This window comes from Onychostruthus taczanowskii, unplaced genomic scaffold, assembly GCF_017590055.1.
Source record: "Onychostruthus taczanowskii isolate IOZ18803 unplaced genomic scaffold, ASM1759005v1 scaffold79, whole genome shotgun sequence".
Taxonomy (NCBI): domain Eukaryota; kingdom Metazoa; phylum Chordata; class Aves; order Passeriformes; family Passeridae; genus Onychostruthus; species Onychostruthus taczanowskii.
Genome location: NW_024505782.1, coordinates 3,317,979 through 3,343,427, shown reverse-complemented (window position 1 = coordinate 3,343,427; position 25,449 = coordinate 3,317,979). Strand labels below are relative to the sequence as shown.

At 43.1% G+C, this 25,449-nt stretch overlaps 2 protein-coding genes across 9 annotated transcripts in view; both read left to right on the top strand.

Moving 5' to 3' along the window:
* The first annotated feature begins 243 nt into the window (after positions 1-243).
* CUNH18orf32 (chromosome unknown C18orf32 homolog) lies at positions 244-4,042 on the top strand. Of its 6 annotated transcripts, none has more exons than XM_041423597.1 (4): positions 244-292; positions 689-773; positions 2,342-2,572; positions 3,237-4,042. In XM_041423597.1, exons 3-4 carry the CDS (start codon positions 2,351-2,353, stop codon positions 3,309-3,311), a joined length of 297 nt encoding a protein of 98 aa, XP_041279531.1. In that variant the 5' UTR covers positions 244-292; positions 689-773; positions 2,342-2,350; the 3' UTR covers positions 3,312-4,042. The 6 variants fall into 6 exon arrangements, with proteins under 6 accessions (XP_041279531.1, XP_041279529.1, XP_041279530.1 ...); XM_041423595.1 differs by having other exon boundaries at positions 250-292; positions 685-773; XM_041423596.1 differs by having other exon boundaries at positions 250-292; positions 685-773; positions 2,271-2,572.
* A 5,436-nt stretch (positions 4,043-9,478) lies between these two features.
* The window catches only part of DYM (dymeclin), a 210,226-nt gene continuing 194,255 nt past the window's right edge, over positions 9,479-25,449 (top strand). For all 3 annotated transcript variants that reach the window (XM_041423558.1, XM_041423557.1, XM_041423559.1), the window contains exons 1-2: positions 9,479-9,598; positions 20,814-20,991. In XM_041423558.1, the coding sequence (XP_041279492.1) occupies positions 20,852-20,991 (140 nt within the window). In that variant the 5' untranslated portion in view covers positions 9,479-9,598; positions 20,814-20,851. The remainder of the gene's footprint in view (positions 9,599-20,813; positions 20,992-25,449) is intronic.

Sequence of the window (25,449 nt, the reverse complement as noted above, 5' to 3'; positions counted from 1 at the left end):
GGCAGCCACAGCTGCTCTGGGCACCCTGGGCCAGGGCCTGCCCACCCTGCCAGCCAGCAATTCCTTCCCAATATTGGACTCCAAGCTGGGCCGCGAGTCCCCGCCGGCTGCCGAGCCGTGCCACAGTCCCTCCCCCATCCCAAATCCGGGATAATCGGGAATCGGGCCCGTGTCCCCGTTCCCATCCGCGCGGGTGGGGCGGGGCTTGGCGTGTCACGTGACGCACGCTGCCGCCTGCCATTGGCCGGAAGCGCCGCCCCGGAAGCGCGGGGCCGTTCCGGTGCGGGCGCAGGTGGGTGCGGAGCGCCGGGAGCCCCGGGAGCCGGGAATGATCCCTTCCCTACATCCCGCCTCGCCCTGCCCCCCTCCCCGCTCCGCACGGCCCACGCCTGCCTGGCCACGCCGGTAGCCGGGGCCTCACGGGCTGCACCGACCCCAACCGCCCCCGGAGAGCAGGACGGCAGCGCCTGACATTAGGCAGCCTCCTAGGCTCGCTCATCCGTTATGGAAAACGGGGAAAACGCGGCGGGTTTGCCCTTGTGGCATTTTGCGGGCGCTGGGAACAAAGCCGTGCCGAGCCGTGCCCGGCTCCCCGGGCGCAGCGGCAGCGCCTGCCGCCCGCAGCCCCTGCCCGGGCTCCTCCTCATCCTCATCCTGTCCTCTCCTGTTTGTTCTCCTTGCTAGCCAGCTGGCGGAGCATCACCGAGTCACCGCAGGAATCGGTCAGGACGGTGTTTCGCTGACCCCAGGGATCGCTGGTGCATCAGGCACAGGTACCCGTGATTTTTTTTGGCAGGAATACTGACACGAAGCGGCTGCAGAGGCAGCACAACACGTGCTGATTCCCAGGGACAGCACACAGGGAATGGCTGCCACTGCCAGAGGGCAGGCACAGATTTTGGGATCTTGGGCAGGAATTGCTGGCTGGCAGGGTGGGCAGGCTCTGGCCCAGGGTGCCCAGAGCAGCTGTGGCTGCCCCTGGATCCCTGGCAGTGCCCAAGGCCAGGCTGGATGGGGCTTGGAGCAGCCTGGGACAGTGGAAGGTGTCCCTGCCTATGGCAGGGAATAGAAGGAAATTATTTTGAGATTCTCTTCTGACCCAAATAATTCCATAATTCTGTAATGATTCTGCAACCTGAGGTGTTCCCTCCAGCCGTGTTCTTCAGCTGCTGGATGAATGCACATTTTGCTGGAAACTTAATATTTAGGAAATTCTGGTGGAGACAGTATCTAAAATATCTTTCTTTAATAAGTTTAAAGAGTTACCTCGTTTGTGTTGTCTTAATGTCACATTCCTCTCAGATTCCAGAGAGTGGATTTAAACTGTATTTGAAGCAGCCAGAACAGAACCTGGGAACAGTCAGCTGGAAATTGATATTCTGCTTTTCCACAGTGCTAGGAGTTTTCAGGATAACATAAAATAAAAAGCAAAACTGGTCCCTAGCAACTGTGCACATCTGCCTCTTCATTCTCCATCTTGGAAATCTCTTGTTTTGCTTCTTGGTGTGAGAATTGAGATGTCAGCAGTCTAGAGAGGGGGACTGTGAAGGGCAAAGTTGTGTGGCAGCAGAGTGTGTCTAATATATTGCTGTCAGCACTGACAGGGACAGGTTTAGCCCTAATTAACTGCTTCCCCTCCCAGCTGCACCTCTCTGCCTCCTCGCTTTGCTTTTCTGCTTTTTTTTTTTTAGCATAAAAAAAGGATGCACATTTTCAGGACTTGTGGGGTTTCAGAGAGAAGGCATGGTTCATTTTCTAACAGTTAATTGTATTGGGTTGGTGTGGGATCATGTGAGGGCAGCAGGAAGAAAGTAACCCATATGCTAATTCTCTCAAATCCTGATTGGAATTTTTTCTCCTTTCCCACTATCCTGCCCTTCAGTGGTAGCACCCCATTGGATGGATTGGCTGTCTGCTGTTTAGTTTCTCCTTAAATAAAAATGGATTGAGCAAAACAAACCCTTTGGTCTCATAGTGGGAACTGGGCTAATACTGGCAGCTTGCTGCTTAAACTGTTTTTGTGTGGCTTAAGCAAAAACTCTTATTTCCTGAATTTGTTTTCCTTAGTTGCATCTGTAGGACTGATGAATTAATAGCAAATTGGTTTTGGTTTTTTTTGGTTAAAATGCAAGAATGTTCCCTTTGTTGGAGGCTTTATAACATGGGAGCACACAGCATTTTTGAAACCTTAGGAGCTACTTTACAAAGAATAATCTGCGTTTGAATGTGAAATATGGTTTTTATTTACTATGTAAATACTGTTTTTTCAGCTGGTGGCGTACAAATGCTGCGACCTTAAGCTGTTTTTTCCCCCCCCTTCACCATCTGTGTCCCAGCACAGGAGGGAGCCATGGTGTGCATTCCCTGCATCGTGATCCCTGTTCTGCTCTGGGTCTACAAGAAGTTTGTGGAGCCCTACATCTACCCCATGATCGCCCCCTTCATCAAGCGCTTCTGGCCCAAGAGGGCTGTGCAGGAGCCACCAGGCACCAAGCAGGGGCCAGGAGGCAGCACTGGGGACCCTCGGGGACCTGCCAAAGGAGGCCAGGAGGATGGATCTGGAAGCCTTAAAGTAAGATTAATTCACCCAGCTAAGCTCCGGGATGAGCCACCCAGTGGTGGCTCAGGAGGGTGAACAGCTGGGTGTGTTTACAGATATTTTAGTGGCTGCTTTCTTAGAAACAGCAAGTACCACTGCTGTGCCAGCTAGGAATTGGTGCTTCAAGGCATAGTTAGTATAATAGTTGCTTCTTCTAGTCTTGGAGGAAGAGGAATTGTGCCTGTATCCTGAAACAGCTTAATTATTATTTTTTTAAAAACTGGCTGTTCTTTCAGAGAAGAAAAAAGTCAAATATTTGGCAAATCACAACAGATGCATGAAGCAGAAAGTAAAAACAGCCCCTCTCTTCAGCCAGCTCTGCTAATGGGGGAGGATGCATTTATAGTGCATATAAATCATGCTTTTATTATTTATCTTCTATCATGATGCAAAGACTTGTAAACGTTGTCTCTGCCCTCATTCCTCCCTTCCCCCTTCATTCCTCCCTTATCCCTGAAGTAATAATTATTTGTAAATCTACACAGACACCACCACTTTTGGGTCTTGCTCCAGATTTCTTCATAGATCTTTACTGGCCTTGCTTCTCAGAGCCATTTTTGTCACCAGCTGTTCCAGCTGTTTTAGATGTGAAGTTGTAATTTGACATCTCATTAATGACACTGTTTTTTATTTGCAGTTGGAAAGCAATGGCATTGCAAATGGAAGTGTTGCAGAGAGATCCACTGCAGTATATGACAAGAAAACAGCTTGAAGGAGTTCATTCCTAAGGATTTTATTGCCTCATGTCCAGTATGAACTGCTGATATTCCTCTCAATTTGAGACTTTTTTCTTTGCACATTTTAGCTGAATAAAAAACTCAATTGCTTGCAGGAGAGAGTCTTTTTTGCCACTAAAATGGCAGCTGGCTCATTTGTTTATTTAAAATATTTGAAAGCTGATGTTCTTGTATTTTTCTCGCTGGAACTACTTTTCATCTGCCTCTGTTTGGTGTGATTGCAGTTTAGGTTAAATAACATAAGAATAAATTGTCTATGGAAGGTAAATGTATCTTAGCATCTTGATGTCACTAAGTGCTAGTGCAGTACTTGAGGCTTTCACCTTAAAGGCTTTATCTGTTCTTGATGAAGAACTGTTTACTGCATTGTGACAAAAAAAAAAAAAAGCTCGTAATTTATCTATGAAAATTTAGATTTTTTCATGTCAACTCTATGGATGAGCTAGAGGAGTTGTGCTACATACAAAATTTATTTAGCTTACTAAAAGCAGAAAGTCTTGATGTGATACTTCCCTGAATTATTTTCCTTGAACTATTATGCCTTTTTTTTTTCCCTGAGGCATGATGCAAGAGAATGTTGCTTTATGTTCTGTTGTAGTGATTTATAATGGTACAGTTCTGGCTTTAAAAAAAAAAACCCAACATCCAATTAAAACCTCTTGCTTGTGGAATTTTCATTATAATAAACTGGGATTTTACTTAAAAATAAGTCGCTTCATGCAATTATTACACAGAATCACAGAATTCCTAGTGTTCAGAGCTGTAAACACTTCAAGTGGTAACAAAACCTTTGAAAACCTGGAGACAGGCCCCAGGCAGAAGGAGGTCCTAAAATAACTGAGTTCATGATAAAGTGAACTAGGCAAACTTTGCCTCTTCCTGGGAAGATGGATTCTGCTGCTGACTTGCATCCCAAATGTGAAGGGTTTTAGGTGTCCCTGTCCTTAGTAAGGAATAAAAGTGGTAATTCCTGCTTTTTCCTGTCTGCCAAACCAGAGAACTCTTTAAAAAAATTCAAAACAAAACCATTCCAGTTTTGGATTGTTCTTTATGATTTAATTTCCCTAAAATCCTCCCTCAGGAAGGTCTAAAAATGCACCATTTTATACAGGCGGTCCCTGAACTGTCACTGTGGTCCTGTGTTGTTCCTGTGACTGTGACTTCACTCACCAGTTAGTTAATGACTCTAATTTTGCCTGGTGTCCCTGGTGAGGTGCCTCGTTTCCTGCCAGTGCCTGGTTTGGTCAGTCCTGGTGTGAATTGATCTGCAGCATTCACAGGTGTGCCCCTGCAGCCACAGCCATGGCTTTGCAATGAGCTCAGGCACAGACAGCTCCGTGGCCGATCTTGATTAATGCTCTTTGCTCTTCCTTCAGGAGCTAACTCTGTTGGGACCTGAGTTTGGGATTGCTGTTTAATCAGCTCTTACCTCATCTTTGGAACGTAACCCCCCATCTGATCAGTGTCTTGCAGCTTCCTCCTAGATCAGTGAATCCCAGGATATTTAGGTTGGAAAAGACCACTGAGTCCAACCTGTGCCTCATCCCCACCATGTCACCAGCCCAGAGCACTCAGTGCCACATCCAGTCATTCCTTGGACACCTCCAGGGATGGGAACTCCAACACCTCCCTGGGCAGCCCCTTCTAATTCCTGACCAGCTTTCCATGGGGAAATTCCTGCTGCTGCCCACCCTGAGCCTGCCCTGGCCCAGCCTGAGGCCGTTCCCTCTCCTTCTGTCCCTGTTCCCTGGAGCACAGCCCAACCCCCCCGGCTGTCCCCTCCTGTCAGGAGCTGTGCAGAGCCACAAGGTCCCCCCTGAGCCTCCTTTTCTCCAGGCTCAGCCCCTTCCCAGCTCCCTCAGCCTCTCCTGAGGGGAGAGGCTCCTTTTCTCCTCTTCCCAGCCCCGTTCCCTGCCCTGGACACGCTCCAGCCCCTCAGTGTCTCTCTTGTCCTGAGAGCTCAGAGCTGTCCCAGCACTGGAGTTGCCTCAGTCATGCCCAGTCCAATCTGCAGCTCTTCAGCTAAACAAGAATATGTGTTCTGTCATCCTGAGCATTGCTGAAGAGATTGTCCCTTCCGTGCTGTTTTAATATGCTGGGCATTTCATAAACAGGCCATACTTTTAGAGTATATCCACCTCTAAACAGCTGGGAACACAATAAAAAGTAGAGTAAGAGCTTTACTGGGGCTCCTTTAATTTGGTAATGTATTCAGTCAATTTATGAAGTCTGCATAATTAATTTTGTTTTAGTTATTTAGAATATTATTACAGAAGAAAATGCATTGAACAATAACACAGAAAATAAAGTGTATAGTAAATTATGCTACAGGCTGCACCAGGCTTCCAGCTGTGTGCCAGCACCATATTTAAACACTAGGCCTTCTGAAAAATCTGCAAAAACGAAAACAGGCAGATAATGCAAGTAAGATTACATGTTTATGGTCTCTGGAATCGTGTTCCACTGCTTTTATTAGCTGCAGTTAAACCCTAAAGGGAGCAATCTACATCACAAAACTTTCTGTATGAGGCACTTCACTGGAAGTCCTGTCAGGAGATTTGTGTTGTAACTCTTCTGCCTCTATTCTTTTTCAAGAATAGGTCAATAATCCTGTTGTGTTGTGAATAGTTAAATAAAAATCGAGTGAAAGCAAAGGCCCAAGTCTGGGCCAGAGTGCATGAGACCATCTGCTGGGATGCAAAGGAATGCACAAAGGCTTCTTTAAGAAAAACAAGCAGGCAGAAATTAAGGAAATCCTCATGTGATGGAATAATATTGATCAAGTGAGTTGAATTTAACTGAGAAAATTCCCATGTGCTTGTCACTTGCTAAAAACAAGATTTACAAAAGGTTTGGGCACCTGATGGTGGCACGTGGACATCTACCAGAATTTCCTAGACCAAGTAGCAGCTTCATTTGCACTGAAGGCTTTTAGAAAATTTTAGAGTTGGCATCTTTAGGGGACCAAAGTACTGCAAATCTAGTCCTAAGTTCTTCATCATTAAACCTGTCTGGCTTTATTTAGATACTATTGAGGAAAGATAAATAAATCAATATTTGAAAAAAAAAATTCAAATAAATTAATTTCAAGTACTTTTTCTTTAATGAGAAGGTCTTAATGGGATGTGGTACCTTCTGTGTGTTGATTTGCACAAATTGCTGGATGCCAAGCAGTTAGTTGAAAAACACATTTCAAAAAATGCAAGTGTATGCAAAAAATTATTAAATAGAGTTAATTAATTTTATGTTGCTGATTATTTTGATGGTCTGATCCTGACAGGAAAGGAAATTCTGTCATGTTAAACTGCACATGATCAGCTGCTACGAATGTCTAAACTGAAAATAAAGTTAAATTTTGATCTAATGACAGTAACACATTATGCTGTTATTGCCCAGATGCAGCAATCATGTCTCAGCTGAAGTCTGGGAGCTGCTGAGGTTCAGTCCCCAGGGTCATTCCTTCATGATTTCTGTACGATGGAGAACATTATTGCTGAAAGAACAGTGGCTGCAGAGGTTGCAGGTGAAGGAAATGAAGAAAAATTTAATTTACACTCAGGTTAACTAAAATCTCCTTCTGTGAGAAATAACTGTTTCATTAAACTGCCTAAGACATGAAAGAAGGGATTATCTTTGTGCAATTTTCTGATTGTTAGAGCAGTGCTTGCTGAACCAAATAATATTTTGGTTGTAACAGACTGCCATTATTCCTGTTTTCAGTGAACCTGGCTGCAGTAATTTAATTGAAAAGCTCTAGAAGGCCATGTTTGCATTGGAAATGGTTTTAGATAATAGTGCTGTATCTTTATTTCATTGTTTCAGAATCACTGGATGGTTTGGGTTGGATGGGGCTTAAATCCCATCCTGTCACACCCTCTGCCATGGGCAGGGACACATTCCACTATCCCAGGCTGCTCCAAGCCCTGTCCAACCTGGCCTTGGGATGACAGCAAAACATAAATTGACATGCTGTGAATAGAAGTGTTTATAGGCATAGCAATGTTATGAACAAGTTTATGAGTTAATACAAGTTTATAAGTTAATGCAATTAGAGCTGTTAATATTAATTACAATAACTTAATTGTGTTAATTAAATTGTTGTTAAATGTTAGACCTTTAAGTTACCCCCACTGTTAATCCCCTCACCTTACCGATATGCTTGTCGGGTACTGCCTCTGCTGTTCCCCAAAATGGTGCCTGGAAACATCCCTGGGAAATACACAAATTAAGAGATACTCGAGAAAATCCAACAAAAGACCCTAAAAACGACGAACTAACTGAAAATTTAAGGAACTAAATAAAGGGTCCTACTAGCAAAAAGTCCTCCTGCCCAACCAGCAAGGTTTCAGATGTCACCGTGACCTACTAGAACTGGGTCAGAATAAGGACCCCTAGACGATGAGCCAGAAAATGTCTTCCTAGGCACACCCATGAGGATAGAAGCCCCAGTTCTGCTGTGAAGCAAAACTGTCCCTCTCCTCCTCTGCATCACCCAAGGGAGCAGGCGGTGTGCGCAGCCCCTCAGGCCCCCACCCAGAGCTGATCACTTCATAAAGGCATCCAAAAGGAGCCGGTCCCCTTGCCTCACTTTCTTCAGCAATGCTTGTTTCTGGCACGGGGATTGATCTACAGAACCTCTGCATTTTGGCAGAGGGTGTTTCCCAGCCGTGGTGCTGAGCACGCAGTGCTCCTGTGGGCACAGCCATTCCCGGTCAGCGCTGTGTGGGCACGGGCCGAGCCCCGGAGCGCTCCTGTGGGCACAGCCATTCCCGGCCAGCGCTGTGTGGGCACAGGCCGAGCCCCGGAGCGCTCCTGTGGGCACAGCCATTCCCAGCCAGCGCTGTGTGGGCACGGACCTAGCCCCGGAGCGCTCCTGTGGGCACAGCCATTCCCGGCCAGCGCTGTGTGGGCACAGCCATTCCCAGCCACTGCTGTGTGGGCACAAGCCGAGCCCCAGAGCGCTCCTGTGGGCACAGCCATTCCCGGCCAGAGCTGTGTGGGCACAGCCATTCCCGGCCAGGGCTGTGTGGGCACAGCCATTCCCGGCCAGAGCTGTGTGGGCACAGGCCGAGCCCCGGAGCAGCACTGCTGCTGTAACGTGGCAGTGTTTGCCCAGGGTTACACCCCACTGCTGCTGTTTGCAGAGCTGCTCTTGGCACGCACAGCGCAGGCACAGGGATGGGTGAGAGCCCAGCCGGGGATTTGCTGTCACACACCTAGTGGAATGTGGGAATAAACTCAGGACTACACTGGGAAGGGTTGCCCTCTCAGTGACCCCAGGGGTACCATGGAACCTGCACACACCCCACTTTGGAGGTTATCCTTGGAGAAACAATGATTTAAAGCAGCATAAGGGCAGGACAGGGCCTGGTAAATCCTCCCACCCTCAGACATTCACTGTTGGTCCCATTTGCTGGGCTTACCTCATGTCCCACTTGAAAATGTGGCAAGCAGAGTAGAGAATCAGAATGAATCACAGAATAGTTTGGTTTGGAAGGGCCCTTAAACCTCACCCAGCCATGGGCAGGGACAACTTCCACTACCCCAGGATGCTCCAAGCCCTGCCCAGCCTGGCCTTGGGCGCTGCCAGGGATCCAGGGGCAGCCCCAGCTGCTCTGGGCACCCTGGGCCAGGGCCTGCCCACCCTCCCAGCCAGCAATTCCTGCCCAAGATCCCAAAATCTGTGCCTGCCCTGTGGCAGTGGCAGCCGTTGCCTGTGTGCTGTCCCTGCAGGCCTTGTCCCCAGTCCCTGTGCAGCTCTCCTGGAGCCCCTGGAGGCCCTGGCAGGGGCTCTGAGGTGTCCCTGGAGCCTTCTCTTGTGCAGGGGAACAGCCCCAGCTGGGCCAGGCTGGCTCCAGAGCAGAGGGGCTCCAGCCCTGGCAGCATCTCCGTGCCTCCTCTGCACTGGCTGCAGCAGCTCCACGTCCTTGTGCTGCTGGAGCCAGGGCTGGGGCAGCTCTGCAGGTGGGCTCTCACCTGAGCCCAGGGCACAGGGGCAGAATCCCCCCTGCCCTGCTGCCCACGCTGGGAATCAAGCCCAGGGTACGGGAGGTGTCATGGCCGCCTCGCCCGTAGCGAACTACAACTCCCGTGGTTCCCCGCCAGCAGACCCGTGCTGGTCTCGCGCACGCGCAACGGTGCAGCGGCGGCGACGTGGAGGCGGGCGGGGACCGTGAGGGGCCGTGAGGGGACCCGGGAGCGGCACGGGCCGAGGCACCCGTCCACCGACACCGCCACCGACCTCGGGCCCCGGGCACGGACGGTAAGCGCGGCCGCGGCGGTGCCTTCAAGGGGCATGGCAGACGGGTGGACCCGGCGGCCGCCGGCTCCGAGAGGGGCCCCCGAGATCCCCCGGTTGCCCCGACGTCACCGTCCCCTCGTGGCCCGGGCCTGTGTCGCGATAGATGGAGGGGTGCCTTGCGTAATTCGACACCGGCGCTGCGGAGAGTTGCCGGGGCACCGGCACCCGCCGTGTCCCCGCCCGGGCTGGGCATCTCCCGGGATCCCTCGCAGGGTTCCCGGGTTGTACCTGTGTCCCTTCGGGATACAGGAATCGATCCCGCGCTGGGTCCCCTGGATGTCCTTGTGTCCCTTAGGGATCCAGGGATCCCTGCCAGGGTTCCCTGAATGTGCCTGTGTCCCTTTAACCAGATCTTGAGTGCTCCTTTGCAGGGATCCAGCGATCCCTCAGGGTCCCTGGGATGTCCCTGTGTCCCTTTAAATGCGCCCAGGACTGGAAAGTCGGAGATTTATACCCATTTTTTTCTTATGTGCTCTTAAAGATATTTATTGTTCATGGCTAGATGATAAATTTATTTATTTTCCCTCCTGTTCTTGATGGAGGCTTTTCTATTCCTCTGCAGCATCTCAGATCTCCCGGGGCTCACTCTGCCTCCTCACTCCTACCACACTGTTTTTATTCTTATGAATGACAATATTTATCAAAAGTGAGGTGTATTTTAGTTTAAAATTGAATTGGTATCTCACCTTAGTTGCTGGGCTTTGCATTACCTCATATGCCTTCATGCCAAGCACTGTTTGTTTATTTATTTATTCTTTTTAATCTGTGCTGGGCAGAGGGAGTTTGTAGGGCCATAATCTAGTTTTTTCCCTCTCCTGTGCTGAGGGATAATGTGCTGAGCTGCAGTTTTACTCGTTGTAGGTATTTGCAGAAGTAAGTAAGCTGTTGATATTTCCATCAGGGATCGCTTTTGGAGTGCAGGGGAGTGGAAGGAGGCTCCCGGGTGGTTTGGTCCGGTGTCCCAATGCAGGGTTGTGTAATCCCACATTGTGTCAATTCCCAACCGAAAAACGTTTGAGGTGCTCCAGCTGGGTCGACTAGAAAATTGCCATTTCTCCTTAGATTGCCAGGAGCTTGGGAGGGCCTCCTGCTGTCATTTCCATGGGCTGTTTTCTCTTCCCACTGCTGCTGCATCAGCAGAGGCCCGTGGACAGCCCGGGAATGATGGACCCAGCTCAGCACTGTCACCTGGCTGGAGCATCCCTCAGCTCCTCCTCTTACAGTCCCATGCTGATATTTTACTAGCAGAGCTTCTAATCCCTCATATTTCCTGCTAAATTAGTAAAAAAAAGTACTTGCAGGAAATTACTGCTAAACTCAGGTAGATTTGGTGCTTCCTTCCAGTGGTTTTATCAGATTAAGAGGAAGATTCGGAGATTATAGAATCCCAGACTGGTCTGGGTGAGAAAGGACATTAAAGGGTCACCTAGTGCCACCCCCTGCCATGGGCAGGGACACCTTCCACTGTCCCAGGCTGCTCCCAGCCCCATCCAACCTGGCCTTGGGCACTGCCGGGGATCCAGGGGCAGCCACAGCTGCTCTGGGCACCCTGAGCCAGGGCCTGCCCACCCTGCCAGCCAGCAATTCCTGCCCAAGATCCCAAAATCTGTCCCTGCCCTCTGGCATTTTCTGACACGCTGTGTTTTTAAGACCTTAAGATGTTTTGGCATGCTGATGACTGACAAAAGTCACTAAAAGTAAGAAATCATGTTTGGTGGCTGCTGAACTGATGCCACAGTAGATGATTAATGATTTTAACAGTATTTTTCAAAGTGTATTCTCTAGAGTGGAAAGTCTGTTGCACCTTGAAGTAGTCCCACACCCTGGCAAGTATAACTGAATTTGCAGTAGATCCTGAAGATAGGTAATATATTTTATATAATATATTAATATAATATTTTAATGTAAATAATGATGTATAATATAGTAAATAATGATGCGTAATATAGTATAAAATGATTACTGTCTTTCTGTATAACATGCTCTTTTATGCTGTAGTTATATCTTCAGCTGTGAGAAACTTCAAAAGCAGAGACAAATAATCCTGTTGCAGAAATACAGTTAATGCCCAAACTGTGGAAGAGCACAGATACCAAAACAGTTGTATAAGCTTTTACATATAACAAAATATACCAATATTGAAAAAAATGCAGCCTTTTAATGAACATCTGAGCATCTGTTTGAAGGTTAAATGGTGTTTGAATTATCTTTTTGAAACATTACTTTGGCCTTTAGGAAAGTGTTACTTACCTCTGATAATGAAGTAGGGAGGCAATACTTATGTGTAACAGTAATCTTAGCATCCCTTCCATATTGAAGCTACTTGATTTATTAAATCAATCTGTGTTTAGTCTGACTTGTGTCATATCCAACCCAGCTGTCCATTTAAATTATGGTAGAAACAATGAATTACTATAAATTGATTTTTTGGATAGGTATGCTGAGGTTTTTTTTTAAAAAACAGAGGAAAGGGACAAAGTCATCAAAGTGCTCTCATACTGAGCAAATTTTTCAACACTATAATCCATCATAGATTTTCAGGGAGTTGGTGTAAGACTGTTTTTGAAAACCATTGCTGTGTTTGTGGTAATAAAAGCTCTTTTTGTCTCTTTTTGGCCACTGAAAGAAGATAATGTCAAACCAGCAATGTTGGTTCTGATGTGCTGTGTGTTCCTAATCTGTGAAGGCAGGTCTCAGTATGGGTTGTGCATATTCTTCATTTGTCTTTATTTTTAAGCTCCTTATCCCTTTGATATTCTTGTTTAAAGTTCAGTTTGTTGTTCTTGTTTTATAGTTCCAGCACACCTGTCGTGGCTGGCAGCAGGAATCTCACTGGTGAGAGCAAACAAAACCTTTACAGAAATACCTGCCCACTGCAGAGAGTGGAGATAGTATTTGAATTTTCACTTCTTGAAACTTTTGAAAAATGTGTTACTTACCTGTAATAGTTTTGTAACAGGTGTTTTACACAGAAATCACAAGGTGTGCTTGACCCAGCCTTCTTCCCTTCTGGCAGTGTTTACTAATTGGATTAAAGAATTTATTTCTGCATGTGCTCCAAAAAACACTAGCTGTATTTGAGTGCTGACCTTTTCTTGGGGTGTTGGGATTGTAAGAGCAAGGATAGAGGTACCTTTCTTCATAATTAATTTTTTTCATAGTTGCCTGCACACCACCTCTCCTCCCCTCTGTGACAGGACGTTTTTGTAAAACTGATGCTGTCATTCTGCTCTCAGATTGGTAGGCTTGGTGCGGTATTTATTTCATAACCTGTTATATAGGAATTTCAACAGAAAAGTGATCTTTATAGTTTTTGTATCTTTAAATTTTGTGAACTCTTGATAAATTTTATATATAGAGAGGCTTTTGAACCTTAAGGGAGATTGGCCACAAGTAGCATGTTTTAGCATGGGTGTACCATTGCCTGCACTAAAAATGAACAAAATTGAGGACTCCCTAAGTGATCTTGTGGGATTTTGTATTAATGGACTAGAGATATGTTTTGTTGCACAAATTGCTTTTTTTGTAAATTGGACAAAGAAGTCCTGAAATGCTCTGACTCTTATTTACCTGTAACAGTTAAACAGGAGCTCTCTGAACTTCTTAACAGAAAAGTATTTCACGTGCAGGATTCAGCAGAAGCTTCCTCAAGAGGTTTGACATGTACCTGCTGCCCTGCCCTGCCAGAGCATGGTGACTGGGGGAATAGAGGACAAAAAGCTTCATGTAGGTTAGCTGTGTCACTGCTGGGTATGTGCTAATGGAAAGGCCAATACATGTTGGGAGGAAATATGATAATTTTGGGTTTTAGTGTGCCACAAGCCTGTATTTGCTTATTGGTGTTTGAGCCTATCACATAACTTAAATATTTTTTGGAGCACTCTGTATCTGAAGTTTCTGTTGTGAGGTGAAAGGTTGGAGTGGCATTTTTTTGTAAATTATTTTTGATCTCTTGTAACTGTAGAGAAAAGCAGCTTGAGCAAGGTTGTCCTCCTTGTTTTTGTCCTCCTGTGAGTCTGTACTTCCAGTTCAGGACACAGCTTTGAAGGCAGCCTGTGAAGATGATTAGTAGTTCACTTGAAGTAAGGCATTTTGAGATTAGTTAGTGGGCATCTGCTTAACAAAATTATTAGATTTGGTGATCAGAAATTGACAGAGTGGATCACCAGTAACCTGGAGTTTAGAGATTATAGGGTGTATGAAAAGCTGTTAGTTTTCTGAGATGGCGCTGAGAAACACGATCAGTACATTTCAGTCTCATTTATAGAATTTAAGTTTTCAATTTTTCTGTCATCTCCTTTCAGAACACTTTATTAAAATGTGACAAACTGTGTAGAGTGAGCTGTCAAAGACAATAGCATCCCTTGTTGAGCAGTTTGGGGAAGCACCACAGCCTCCAGGCTCACTCACATCGGAATTCTTCTGCTTGAAATACTCTGCCTCACCATGAAGGTTTTGAAAAATCCCTTCTTCAGTTGTGAGCAGAACAACTGTACCGTAGGTGGGACATGAAGGAAGCAGATTGTGCTCTTCAGAATTAGGCTTTTATTGGTGACTGACTCCCACGAAAATGTTGTGGAAAAGGAACTGGAGCAGAAAACACAGCATCGTCACTCGTTTTTTCAGCTGCTCGCCTTCCCTGTGAGGGGCCTTCTTTGCCTGCAGTAAATCTGTTGAGATTGGTCACTTCTGCTGCGTGCAAGACTCTTCAGGCTTCAGTGGAACCCATAAGGACCATTCTGATGTCACTGCACTGCTGCTTGGTTCAGGTCCTTAGTGTGGAAGGGGAAGGCACTAGATCAGAGCAGGAGAACCAAAAGAGATGCTGTGTTTGTTCATCCAGCTGAGTAAACAGTGAGCAAGTCAGATAATTTATGTTGAGAGCTGCCTAAAGACCTTAAGATTTTTTTTTTTGGTATTGTTCTTGTTCTTAGGCATTGTGGGGACCACTTCATAATTCTGTTGCATTTCTTACTGCCATCCAAAAGTGCGTCTGTCCTGATGTGCTGAGCTTTACAGGAAGATGTTTTGGTACCTGGTGAATAGTTGGTGTGCTGGGCTACTGGAAAGACAGGTTAGAGGGTTGTATCATGATCCCTGACAGCTGCCACCAAACTTGGCACTGTCTGAAGAATTGTGGGTGGAGGAGAAATAGAGGATTATCTAGAAAACTATGAGAGATGGTATTGGCCCCCAGGCTGCAAAGATAGACCCCATCATGGTCAACCAGGTTCTCTAAAAGAGCACTTATTTTGTGTTTGTCATAAAAGCAGCTTGCCTGTCTGCTACTTCTCATAAAACTGTGGTTTTTGTGGTTTTGGTGGGATTTTTCTTTGTGGGGAGGAGATTTGGTATGTATCTGAACAGTTTCAGCATGCAAAAATAAAAGTGGTGGGTAAAGGGAACTGAGGAAAGGAGTGAAAGGAGTGGTTGCCAAAAAGGCAGTAGAAAAGGGGAGGAAAATTACAAATCAGTGTAAAGTGAACAGAAACAGTCTTTCCTGTGTAACTCATTGACTTAAAAACAGTAGGAAGCTTTTCTAATTGGTCTTGAAGGATTTCTGAAATCTGAAATCTCCCAGGCTGCTTGGTTGTGGCTAATTGATGTAACAGAGAATTTTTAATAGTGGTTTGATACTGTTTGAAGATTGCTAAGCATTAAGTTGAAGCTGGAATATTCTGACTCATTAACATGCTTTGAAAACAAAGACTATTTCAGTGCTCTTTTCTGATCTAAACGGCAAGAATTCCTAAAGTCTGAGGATTGTCAGGATTTTTTTTTTCCTGAAGATCTCTTTTACTGGCATGAATTGTTATTGCCAGGTATTTCTGCATCATCAGTTTTTCTTAGCAAAATCTTACAATTTAATTGGTAAAACCAAAATTCTTACAGTTTTGGACCTCTTTGTGTGAAAATTAGTGAGTGATCTCTGACTGTGAATGAAGTATTTGTGTAACTGCTTTTTATCTTGTAGAAAGACAGAATCTCATTTCTTGCGGGTCTTTTTCAGCCTTTTTAATAGCACCAAAAGTTCCCCAAAACAGTTCCCCAAGCAGTGCAGGTAAATAAACACTTAACATGCCTGGAAGGTTGCAAAGTTGCTCAGAGAAGTTGAGGCTGCCTCATCTTGGAAGTGTTCCAGGCCAGGATGGATGATGCTTGAAGCAGCCTGGGATAGTGGAAGGTAAAGGTCCCTTCCAAAACAAACCATTCTATGAATCGATGAAATATTACTGTAACACAAGTGAGTAGTCAGAATTCAAATATATTGTGCGGACAGTAAAATTCAAATATTGTAGTTGAACAATACGTACTGTTAATCTAACTTCTGTGTTCTCTGTTGTATGGAGAATTATGTGTAAATATATTGCAGTAGTCTCATACCTCTGTGGCAAGACTTAGCTTAGGACTTTGTGAGATGCTTTAATGTCTCATGGGTGAAAGATAGCCTGAAACCTGCAGTTCTTGGATACAAATAGAAAACAGCCAAAAACCTCAGTGCAGTGCTTTGGTAATACTGAATGAGCAGCATTACATCTCGTGTTCTCATCTTTACAGTGATTGTGGCTCCTTTGCTTGGAAAGAAAACAATGTCCATAGTTCATAAAGCTGCAAACTATAAAAGTAACCAGAGTCCTGCTATGTATAGAAAATAAATTTTTGTTAGGTTTTAAGATGTTTTCAGTATTTTCATGTAATTGTATTAAGGACTCAATCTAGTGACCAGATCTCAGATGACATTGTAAAATCGTGTGCATGACCATCTCAAACTCTTACACTTTAAAGCAGTAATTTAAAAAAATCCCACAGCTATATGTAATGTGTATTATTCAAGATGTCTGCAGACTAAGCCAGATGATCATGGCAAGCATAGTTTTGGAAGGGGGCAGCTGGCTGTACTGGACAGATAAAATTCCAGCATTAGCAATTAAGTTGTGAGACCAGTAGCAGATGTAATCCTGAAAGGAACTCTAATTACTTGTCTAAACTTGTTTGAATAGAAGATATATAGAGGATGACAAATTTTTTCCCAAGTTCAACAGTACACATCTATACCTTGAGTTACACTTACCAGTTCATACATGGCATCTATGTATTGCTGAATTGCTTTTAACTTTCTTTCAGAAGAAAAATTATATTCTTGTAAGCCTTGTTAATAATTAATACTAAAATCTTCTAGAACAAACAGTAAACTTGGGATTTATGCTATTCCTAGCAATCTGAGTTTGGAATGAGTCCTGATGTGCAAAACAAACTCCTTGTGTTGCTCTAAAGCCTCTACTGCTGCATTGTGGAGCCAAGTTCTGGGGCTAAACAGATGCTGGATTTAATAGAGAATGACACTTGCAGACCAAGCTATGATTCTTTGGGGGTGTAATAATACTGAGTTAAACTAAATTAGTTGCTAATAAGTTGTGTCTGTTTTTTTTTTTTTTTTTTTTTTGGGTTTTTTTTTTTTTTTGGTGTTTTTTTTTTTTTTTTTGGTGGGGGGGGGTGTTGAGGGGTGGTGTGACAGATAAGTAGATTGGCTTTTTGTAAAATCTTATTTTAATGAACCGTGCATTTATTTACTTAATGTATTTCAAGGAAAAGGAAATCAGATTTCATTGGTAATTTACTGCTAGAGTGAGGGCTGAGTTTCATGGAGTGAATTTCCTGTGATGTGGTGTTTATTGTGGCTGTCCCACTTCAGCATGTGAGGAAGCAGAAGCTGTTTAACCTTGTTTTTTCTTTGGGATCGCCTGGAGCAGCCTTTCTGTGCAGTGGGGGCTGTTATGAAATTGAAGGAAAAATCGTGGATAAATAAATCTTTTAAATACTGCTTAAAGCATAATGTTGTAAATGTGTTCCAAGTAGTGATGAACCTTTTATATTATCCAATAACTTGAACCTCTACTGTCTTAATGAGCATTCAGGCACAGAGGCAGTGCCTCTTAATCAAAAGCAGTGTGGACATTTAAGTGGTTATATGTTTTATTTGAGTGATCTTTTCAGCTAAAGGCAGCTGTTTCTAAAAGAAATATTTGATTTGACTGCAGTTTAATTTAAAATTATTTAGTAGCAGCTGAATTGGAAATGTATTTGAGAGCATGACTAGCATGTAATCAGCTAAGTTAAATCATTTGGGTTAATCTGTTACTGTTGTTAAAATGCCTGGAAGTTAAATGTTGATTTTTTTTCTATTTTAAATTATATTTATACATTTTTCCTGCAGTATGTTCATGAACTCTGAAGGAGAGACTTGTTTCCTGGGTAATTTGATGGCTGGAGTTCCTCCAGTTCAGAAATGTCTTGCTTATGTAAAGCAGGGCCTGTGGTCCTGATTGTAGGAGCTGAAGCTGCTCAGGATGCATCATGAAGTCATTGCAGAGCACTTCATCAAGCTTCGGGATAACACAAATTCCTGATGGAAGGAGTTAGCTTCGTGTGTCTGTAGGTATAGTCATCTACAGGAAGGATGAGTAGAACTTACTGAGATTTTTTACTTCAGAGGGGTGTAGTGAAAGTAATGTACTCAGGAGAGGAAAGAAATCACCTGGGCTATAAGAGAGAGAAAAAATCTGTATGTTTGTTTGATTGCTCCAAGGTTTTTTGGCTCTTGAATGAGTGGAAGTCAAAGCTCGCCAATTCTCCTTATCTACAAACTACTGTCAGGTATTTAAAGCTCAAACAAGCAGGATTATTTTGATATTTGGATGGCTTGATATTTATTTCATTTAGAGGAGAAAATAATCATCCAGTGCCTTATTTTTCCATCACTTTGGGGAAGGTTTGTGGAATGAAAAATGTTCTCTGCAGTTTGGAGGGAGCCAGCTGGGCATTAGGGCTGGAGGGCTCACAGGGGGCTGCACAGCTTGTCACGTTGCTTGGGAGTGTGGCTGTGGAACTGGGCACGTTCTTAGGCGCTGTGATTTGACACTGACTCTGAAAACAGACAAAAAAATTTTGCTAAGACTTGCTGTTAAAGCCCTCTTTGTTTTGGACTTTGTCTTAATGGTATTGAACCTGCTGGCATGCTGTAGGAAATCTGGAAAGCAATCATGACTCCTTTTCAAGAATCATCTAGAAACCTGTTCCAGTTGCTGTCATATTTCTGGGAAAGTGGTTTAAATATGGGGGCTTTTGGGAGCTGCAGTGAGCTGTAAGGGTAGCTTGTAAATAGAGAATACAGTGACTCATTTTCAGAGAACAGGCTAAGGGTTTTGGGCACTGTCAATGCTCTGGCATGGAGAACTCAAGAGTTCCAGGTGAAAGTGGAGGCATTTGAAGGCAGGGCTCCAGCTGCCTCTTGGTTCTCTTCACCATTAGTTGTTTGTCTTGGAGCAAGGAAGTTGGAAAACATGAGCAGAGAATGGGAGCTTGAAGCAGACAGAGACTAGACTTGTTTTTTCTCCAAGAAATAAAGGTTTAAATGAAGGGCCTTTAAGTCATTTTAAAGGCACAGGGATGGGGCTTGTGTCAAAATATAGGTCCAGGGCCAACAGCATCATTGCTGGCTTTTGCAATAGTTGAACCTGTTGCAAACACATCAGGTTGGATGGGGCTTGGAGCCACCTGGTCCAGTGCAAGGTGTCCCTGCCTGTACAGTGTCCTACAAATAAAATTTAGAAAATAAAAAATAATCACAATTTTCCAAGGTGTCCCTGCCTGTACAGTGTCCTACAAATAAAATTTAGAAAATAATCACAATTTTCCTTTTATTTATTTTATTTTATTTTTTTTTTTTTTTAGGATTTCACATTTTAAAGATCTTTTTAATATTTTGTATTCTACTCTATGACTGTGCTGGACCTTTGTTGTTTCTGACATATTTGGGTATTTTGCAGTTGCTGTAAATCTCAAATATGAATTCTTCAGAGAACTTCCATAATGGCTGCTACTATTCCAGCTTTTTGTTGCCTCTACTGTTTGTTTCCAGTAAGCTTTCATCATATTTACACAGTTCTTTATTAATATTAATTGCGCTTGGAAGTGTCTTTTCTGGAAGTAATTGTTTCTTCGAAGTTGGTGAGTTTAAGAGTATCCGCATGGTCAGATCCTTGTATCTGATATCTTGTATCTGATACTTCGCATCTGTATCTTTGTAGAAACCAAGGGAAAAATTGCTGCTGGGTAGTAGTTCACATCTTCTGATACAGCTGTGACTATTCTTCTGTCTTATGCCAGTGCAGGAGCGAGTATTTAGGTTACAGTAAATGTTGCATAACACTTTTATCTTGATGGTGATGCCTTTTTTCATACCAGCTTTTAAACCAATGAGTCACGGTTATTTTGTCCCAAAAGTTTATTGAAGTTGATGCCCTGGAAAGATGTGAAGTGCTTGGGGTCATACCTGGCACGTAGTTGATAGCATTGTGGTGGTTCTCTTAGTTAATGAAATTCTTTATAAAAATGGGAAGCAGCATGAAGATTTTAAAACTTCTCATTCCTCACACAGATCAAGGAGAACATATATAATAAGAGGGTTTGGAGTGTCAGCTTCTGCAGTGTTCCATCAAAAAGCAGTAGTGTTTCTGATGTGTTCATTTTATGGCTCTTTGCCATTGAAGTAGTTGCCTGGAAGGAACCATGTTATTTTACAGAGGTCAGGAGATTCATGTATGGTCAGTAGTACCTTTGCGTACTTGATAACAGCATGATAAGAGCTGCTGCTTACTTGATAACAGCATGATAAGAGCTTCCAGAGCTGCCTCTGGAAAGGCAGGAACTTTAAAGGTGTAGATTGTTGGTGGCACACAGGAATTAGCTGCACCTTTGCAGAAGTAGTAATCTGTGCATTTTCAGTTTGAAAATGTATTTCTGAATAGTAGGTCAGCTTGGTATCCCCATTAAAATTGTGAATTCTATTCTTGTAGTTTTCCCCACTGTGAGCAGCCTTGTCACTGATATAACTGAAGCAGTGTTCTTGCTGAGTATAATTTATTAAAATACAAATGAGATGATGGCTGAAGGAATAGCACAAAAACTTTTATATTTCTTGACCAAAGATGTTATAGTCTTAAGTTTGTTGAAAGGAAATCTTTCTAACATATTCCTATGTGCCTGAATCCTACATCTCAGTAATTTTTCAAGGAAGTGATCTAAAGCTTTACTGGTGGCTAACTCAAGGTCTGCATATTCCTTATTCGTGCAAAAGACTTAAAATATTTATTTCTTTTTTTTTTTTCCCTCAAAGAAATGAAAATTTAGAAAAGCATTTGCCAAATAAAGAAGATGGGAGCGAATAGCAGCAGCATCAGTGAACTTCCAGAAAATGAGTACTTACAGAAACTGTCAGGATCAGAGCCCATCTCTGAGAACGACCCGTTCTGGAATCAGCTTCTGTCTTTTAGCTTCACCACTCCAACAAACAGGTAAGAGGGTGTTGAAGAGCTGGCTTTGATAATATGTTTATAGAAGGGACCAGTCTGAAAGCAAATGAGTGGTTATGTTAATTATTCCTGTTTTAGGTAGCAGAGGAATAAATGCCTGTGTAAAATAGGCTGTTGTTTCTAAATTTGGAAGCATTTTCCACCACCTCTTCCATTCCTGTGGGTTTCTTTCTTCTTCATAATAGCTGTAATTGCTATTCATTCTCCTGGTAAAGATCATAAATAGGGTCTGTAGTGTTGGGGGAACCTTTTTTCCTTGTTTTAGGAAGCTTTCTTTTCCTTTGGTATATCCTTTGGGTTGACTGGATTTGCTGAAGATTCCAACATTTGATGTTTCCTCTCAATTTAGAGTGAATTGTACTCTTGTATGATTTAATTGTAGGTTAGCTTTTGTGTTGCTTAGTCTGTATGGCTTTTTTTCACCTTCTTTGCTTCTTAAAAAGAAATTTGGTGTGTATTCTCCATAAAAATATTTTCTAAATACCTAAAATTCAAACTTTGAATGCATTTTAATTCCAGAAGGTGGTGTGAATATAAATAAAATCAGTATTTTTTAGAGGATTCATACCACATCTCCAGAAGTAGAGAATTTAAGTTCTTGTAACTTCTATGAACCCAACTCCATTGCTAAATTCCTTGGCCTGTGTGTTGATTATCAGTCTTACAAGAACAATCTGATATTAATACCTTCAGGTGTTACTTAAACTATTTTTACAGTTTACAGCACAAAACTGGTGCTTCTCTGTAAGTGAAAGTTCAGGTAGCTGGAATGGAAAATGGTTACAGTAAATAACTGGGAGGCATTTGCTAGGTGCTATTTTTGTACAGAGTGAGGATGAGGAGGAAGTATTTTGGCTTCTGCCTGGAGAGAATAGCCAGAGGTTTGGAAGAAGAGAGAATGTTCTGGAGGGCTGTAAAGCTGGTAAAGGGCAGTACGGAACTGGGAGTGTGCAAACGAGCAGTTGTGTTTCCTCTAAGATCCCTGAAGACAAGAATTGTTTACAGCCTACCCATGACTAATAAGACTGATAGTATTCTAAGAACTTATATAATACTCTGTTGTTTGGGTTAAATAATAATTACATATAAAACCCCACCAATTTCTTTTGGTTGTTCTATTTTTCTTTGTTCCCCCATGAAAGTTAAGGAGTTTATCTTAGCTTGTTTTGCAGCTTTTTTGTGCCTGTTTCATGAACTTCAGATCCAGTGCAGAGTAAAAAAAAACCCAAATCAACAAAGGAAAAACCTAACCAAACAAAAAAACCTCAAGCAAAAAACATAATTAAAAAGACAAGCAGCCCAATAAAAAGATCCAAACACAGGTTGAAAGCTTTAATTAGCTGAACACCAGATGGTGCTCTTGCCTGGGAGCTAGAGAAGAAATATTTTTAGAGACATCTTTTCTACAGCTTGGTGTTGGAAGGAAACAGAAATTTCCCATTTAGTTGCATCTACCTGAGGCAACCACTGGCAAGTGAAATCTGACTATGTTGACTGCACAGCACCCTCAGCATTTGTCTATCAGATAACCTTGCCTGCAGGAATGGAACAATAGAGGTCAATGTCAATTTCTGAGATTGAAATCTTCCAAATTACCAAGTTAACTCTTTTTTTAATGAGGCTTAAGTGTCAGGAGCAAGATGCTTGTTTGTGATTTGTGGAAAGGAGCCAGTTTTCATCTGTCATACAGGACAGAGTTTTACAATTTTCTTATTTTTTAAAATTCATTTTTTCTGTTTGTCTGTTGCAAAACTAGTGACTGTTTGCAAGTGTCATTGGGAGCTGTGTAAGTGTTTTGTGTTGTTTTTTGTTTTTTTTTTCTAGAGGCAGTTGGTGATACTTTAGAGTAAAATAGGTATTTCCTGAAGTTTTTGCAAAGGTGGGACTGCTGCCATCCCCAGGGAGAAGATGGCTATCTTCCCTCCACCCAAAGGGTGCTGCTTTGGACATAATTCTGTTGTATGTGTGTCAGTACCATAGGGGAGGAGGCAGAGAAAAACATTAGAAGAGAGCATGATAGAAAAGTTCATGTTGGTAGGAAAAGTAATCAGCCAAACCCAAATAATCCAATCAAAAATCAGCAAGGTGGGGAAGTGGTGGGGCTAGAATAGATTTACTCCTTCAGCAGCAAATGCCTGACAAATTTCCTTTGTTGTCAAGAAGCATTGGCCGTAGCAAGGAAACAGTATCTGCAAGGAAGGATTCCAAGGGAAATCTGAATCAGTGTGTGTAAGAAAGTGGGGTTTTTAACACTTTTCCATGCTTTTTCTAATTAGGAACTTGTGAATAGTGCTTTGCTTTACAGAAGCTGTTCCAAGTTAGTCCAGGTGCAGTAGATTCCAGGTGTCAAACAGAGCTGGATCTTCTGTGGAACAGTAGTCTTTTTGCCTTGGCTTGAGAGATGGGGAATTACTGTCTTGTTACTGTGAGAAACATGAAGACATGATATCAGATCTTAAAATAGCACCACTTTCTGTGCTCTGCTGTCTTCATTTTCTTATGCTTTGTGTGTCTTGGCACTTTGTATTTCTTTATTTGTCCTTGTTTTGCTGTTCTCGCTTTCCCCTTTCTGTTTGGTTGAGCTCTTCCTCCTTTTATCCATGTCTCATCTTCGTGGTTCTCTTTTTTGTTTTTTTTTTTCCTGACCTCTACCTGACTGAATGTGTTAATCTCTCTTTTTCTGGTTCCATGTGAAATTGTTTAGCATTGCTCATTTCCTCAGCCATGCCTTCTTTACTGGGTTTTATTTTTTCAGTCCTGTTGACTTTTTGGCCTGTTTCTGTGAAGAACACAAGGTAGTTTTCTGTATGGAATAGTTTGTTTCTGTATGGGAAAGTTTGCCAAATACCAGTGCTGCTGACTGCAAAGTTGGTGTATCTCTGTCAGCAACATTGATGCAAGATGCTCTTGCCCTTTCACTGTCTCTTCCAGTGTTTATATTGTTCTTCTGTAGGTTTAATTAGGAGCTAATCTATCTGGAAAACACAGCAGAAGTGTTTATTTTTTCAGCCAAGATAATTCCCTACAGTGATTCATAGCTTGGCACCACAAAACAATTCTGGCATGATGAGGGATTGATTTTTCGGGGCACAGCAGCCTGTTGAGCTAAAAGGTGGGATTGCCTAAACCTGCTTTGCCATCCAAAAATGAGCAGGAGAGTGTGGTCAAAGCAGAGCTGGCTGCAAGGAGTCTAATATTCTGCCCATCTGGGCTGCTTGTTGTTCCTCTCATACTGTTGAATTTCTTAATAATTAGGCAAATATTAAGAGGGACTATCAGCTGTCAGTAATCAGAAAAATGAGCTGATGGTGAATCCCTGCTTGGTGCCTGAGACTCCCTTGGCATGAGTGAATAGTTACAGCCAGAGCCAGCCTGGGTATCTGGCACATAAAGAAAGCCCCCGGGCCTCTCACAGTCTAGGAGTGGGAGCAGATAAGTGGTACAAACATAAATGACAGTCCAAGGAACAGCTTCCAGGAGTTTAGTTTTAGGTTGCCTTATGCTTTTCTCTGTAAAAGGTTTATTGTGATATCGTCTTCCACAAAGCAAATCATGCATGTTAAGCAGGTACTGTTGAAGTGTCTGCTGAGACATTTCTGGTTTCAGCCATTAGGAAGTACTTGGTACTTTAATTTCACACTCCTGCATGTTCATGGTTTTTTTCCCCTCACAGGTCCTTATTTGTTGTGCAGAATGGGCTTGTGGCGCCTGAATTAAAATTGTATAAATCTACCACTTCTATATTTTAGGTGACTACCCTATCAATCCAATAGGGTTTGGTTATTGGAAAAACTAAATACAACTTTTCTGGATGATTTTTTTAGTTATTGTCAGGATTAAGAGCTATGAGGTTTGCTTTGGAGTGTTAGCTCCCAGTCTAGGCAGACTTTGTGTTTGTCTGGCTTTTCTGTGATTTGCTACCAAGAATGCAACCTCCTCCTTAGTGGTGGTATTACTTACAATTATTTTCTGATGGAAAACTTGAAGTTAACTAAAGCAGAACTTGCTGAAAATCATGTGCTTAATATTTACTGTTCTGCTTTGTTCCTTCCCCAGAGTTATTAATGAGTTGGTGGTTCAAGAATAATGTGCATGGGCCTTTAATGGAAAGACATAAAGATGGGAAGCTTTTATGTTGCCTTAACATGATACATTTTTTAAATGGTGCAATGAATCATATGCTGCCTTATATTCTTTGATGTCTGTCCTCCAACTAGTCCATTAAAATCAGCATTCCCACAGCAGGAATTTAGTAAATGGGCTGGTTCTTCTGTTTTGTGTTCAATGGCAAAGAAAAAAAGGCCTTACTATGAGGAAAAAACTGTCAGGAAAGCTGCTTGTTCTGTTTTTTCCCCCTGTCCTTTTTTAGAGGGGTACTTGTCTGCTTTGGTTTGGGTTTTTTTCTTACCATACTAAGGGCAGGTGTTGTGATGTGAATAT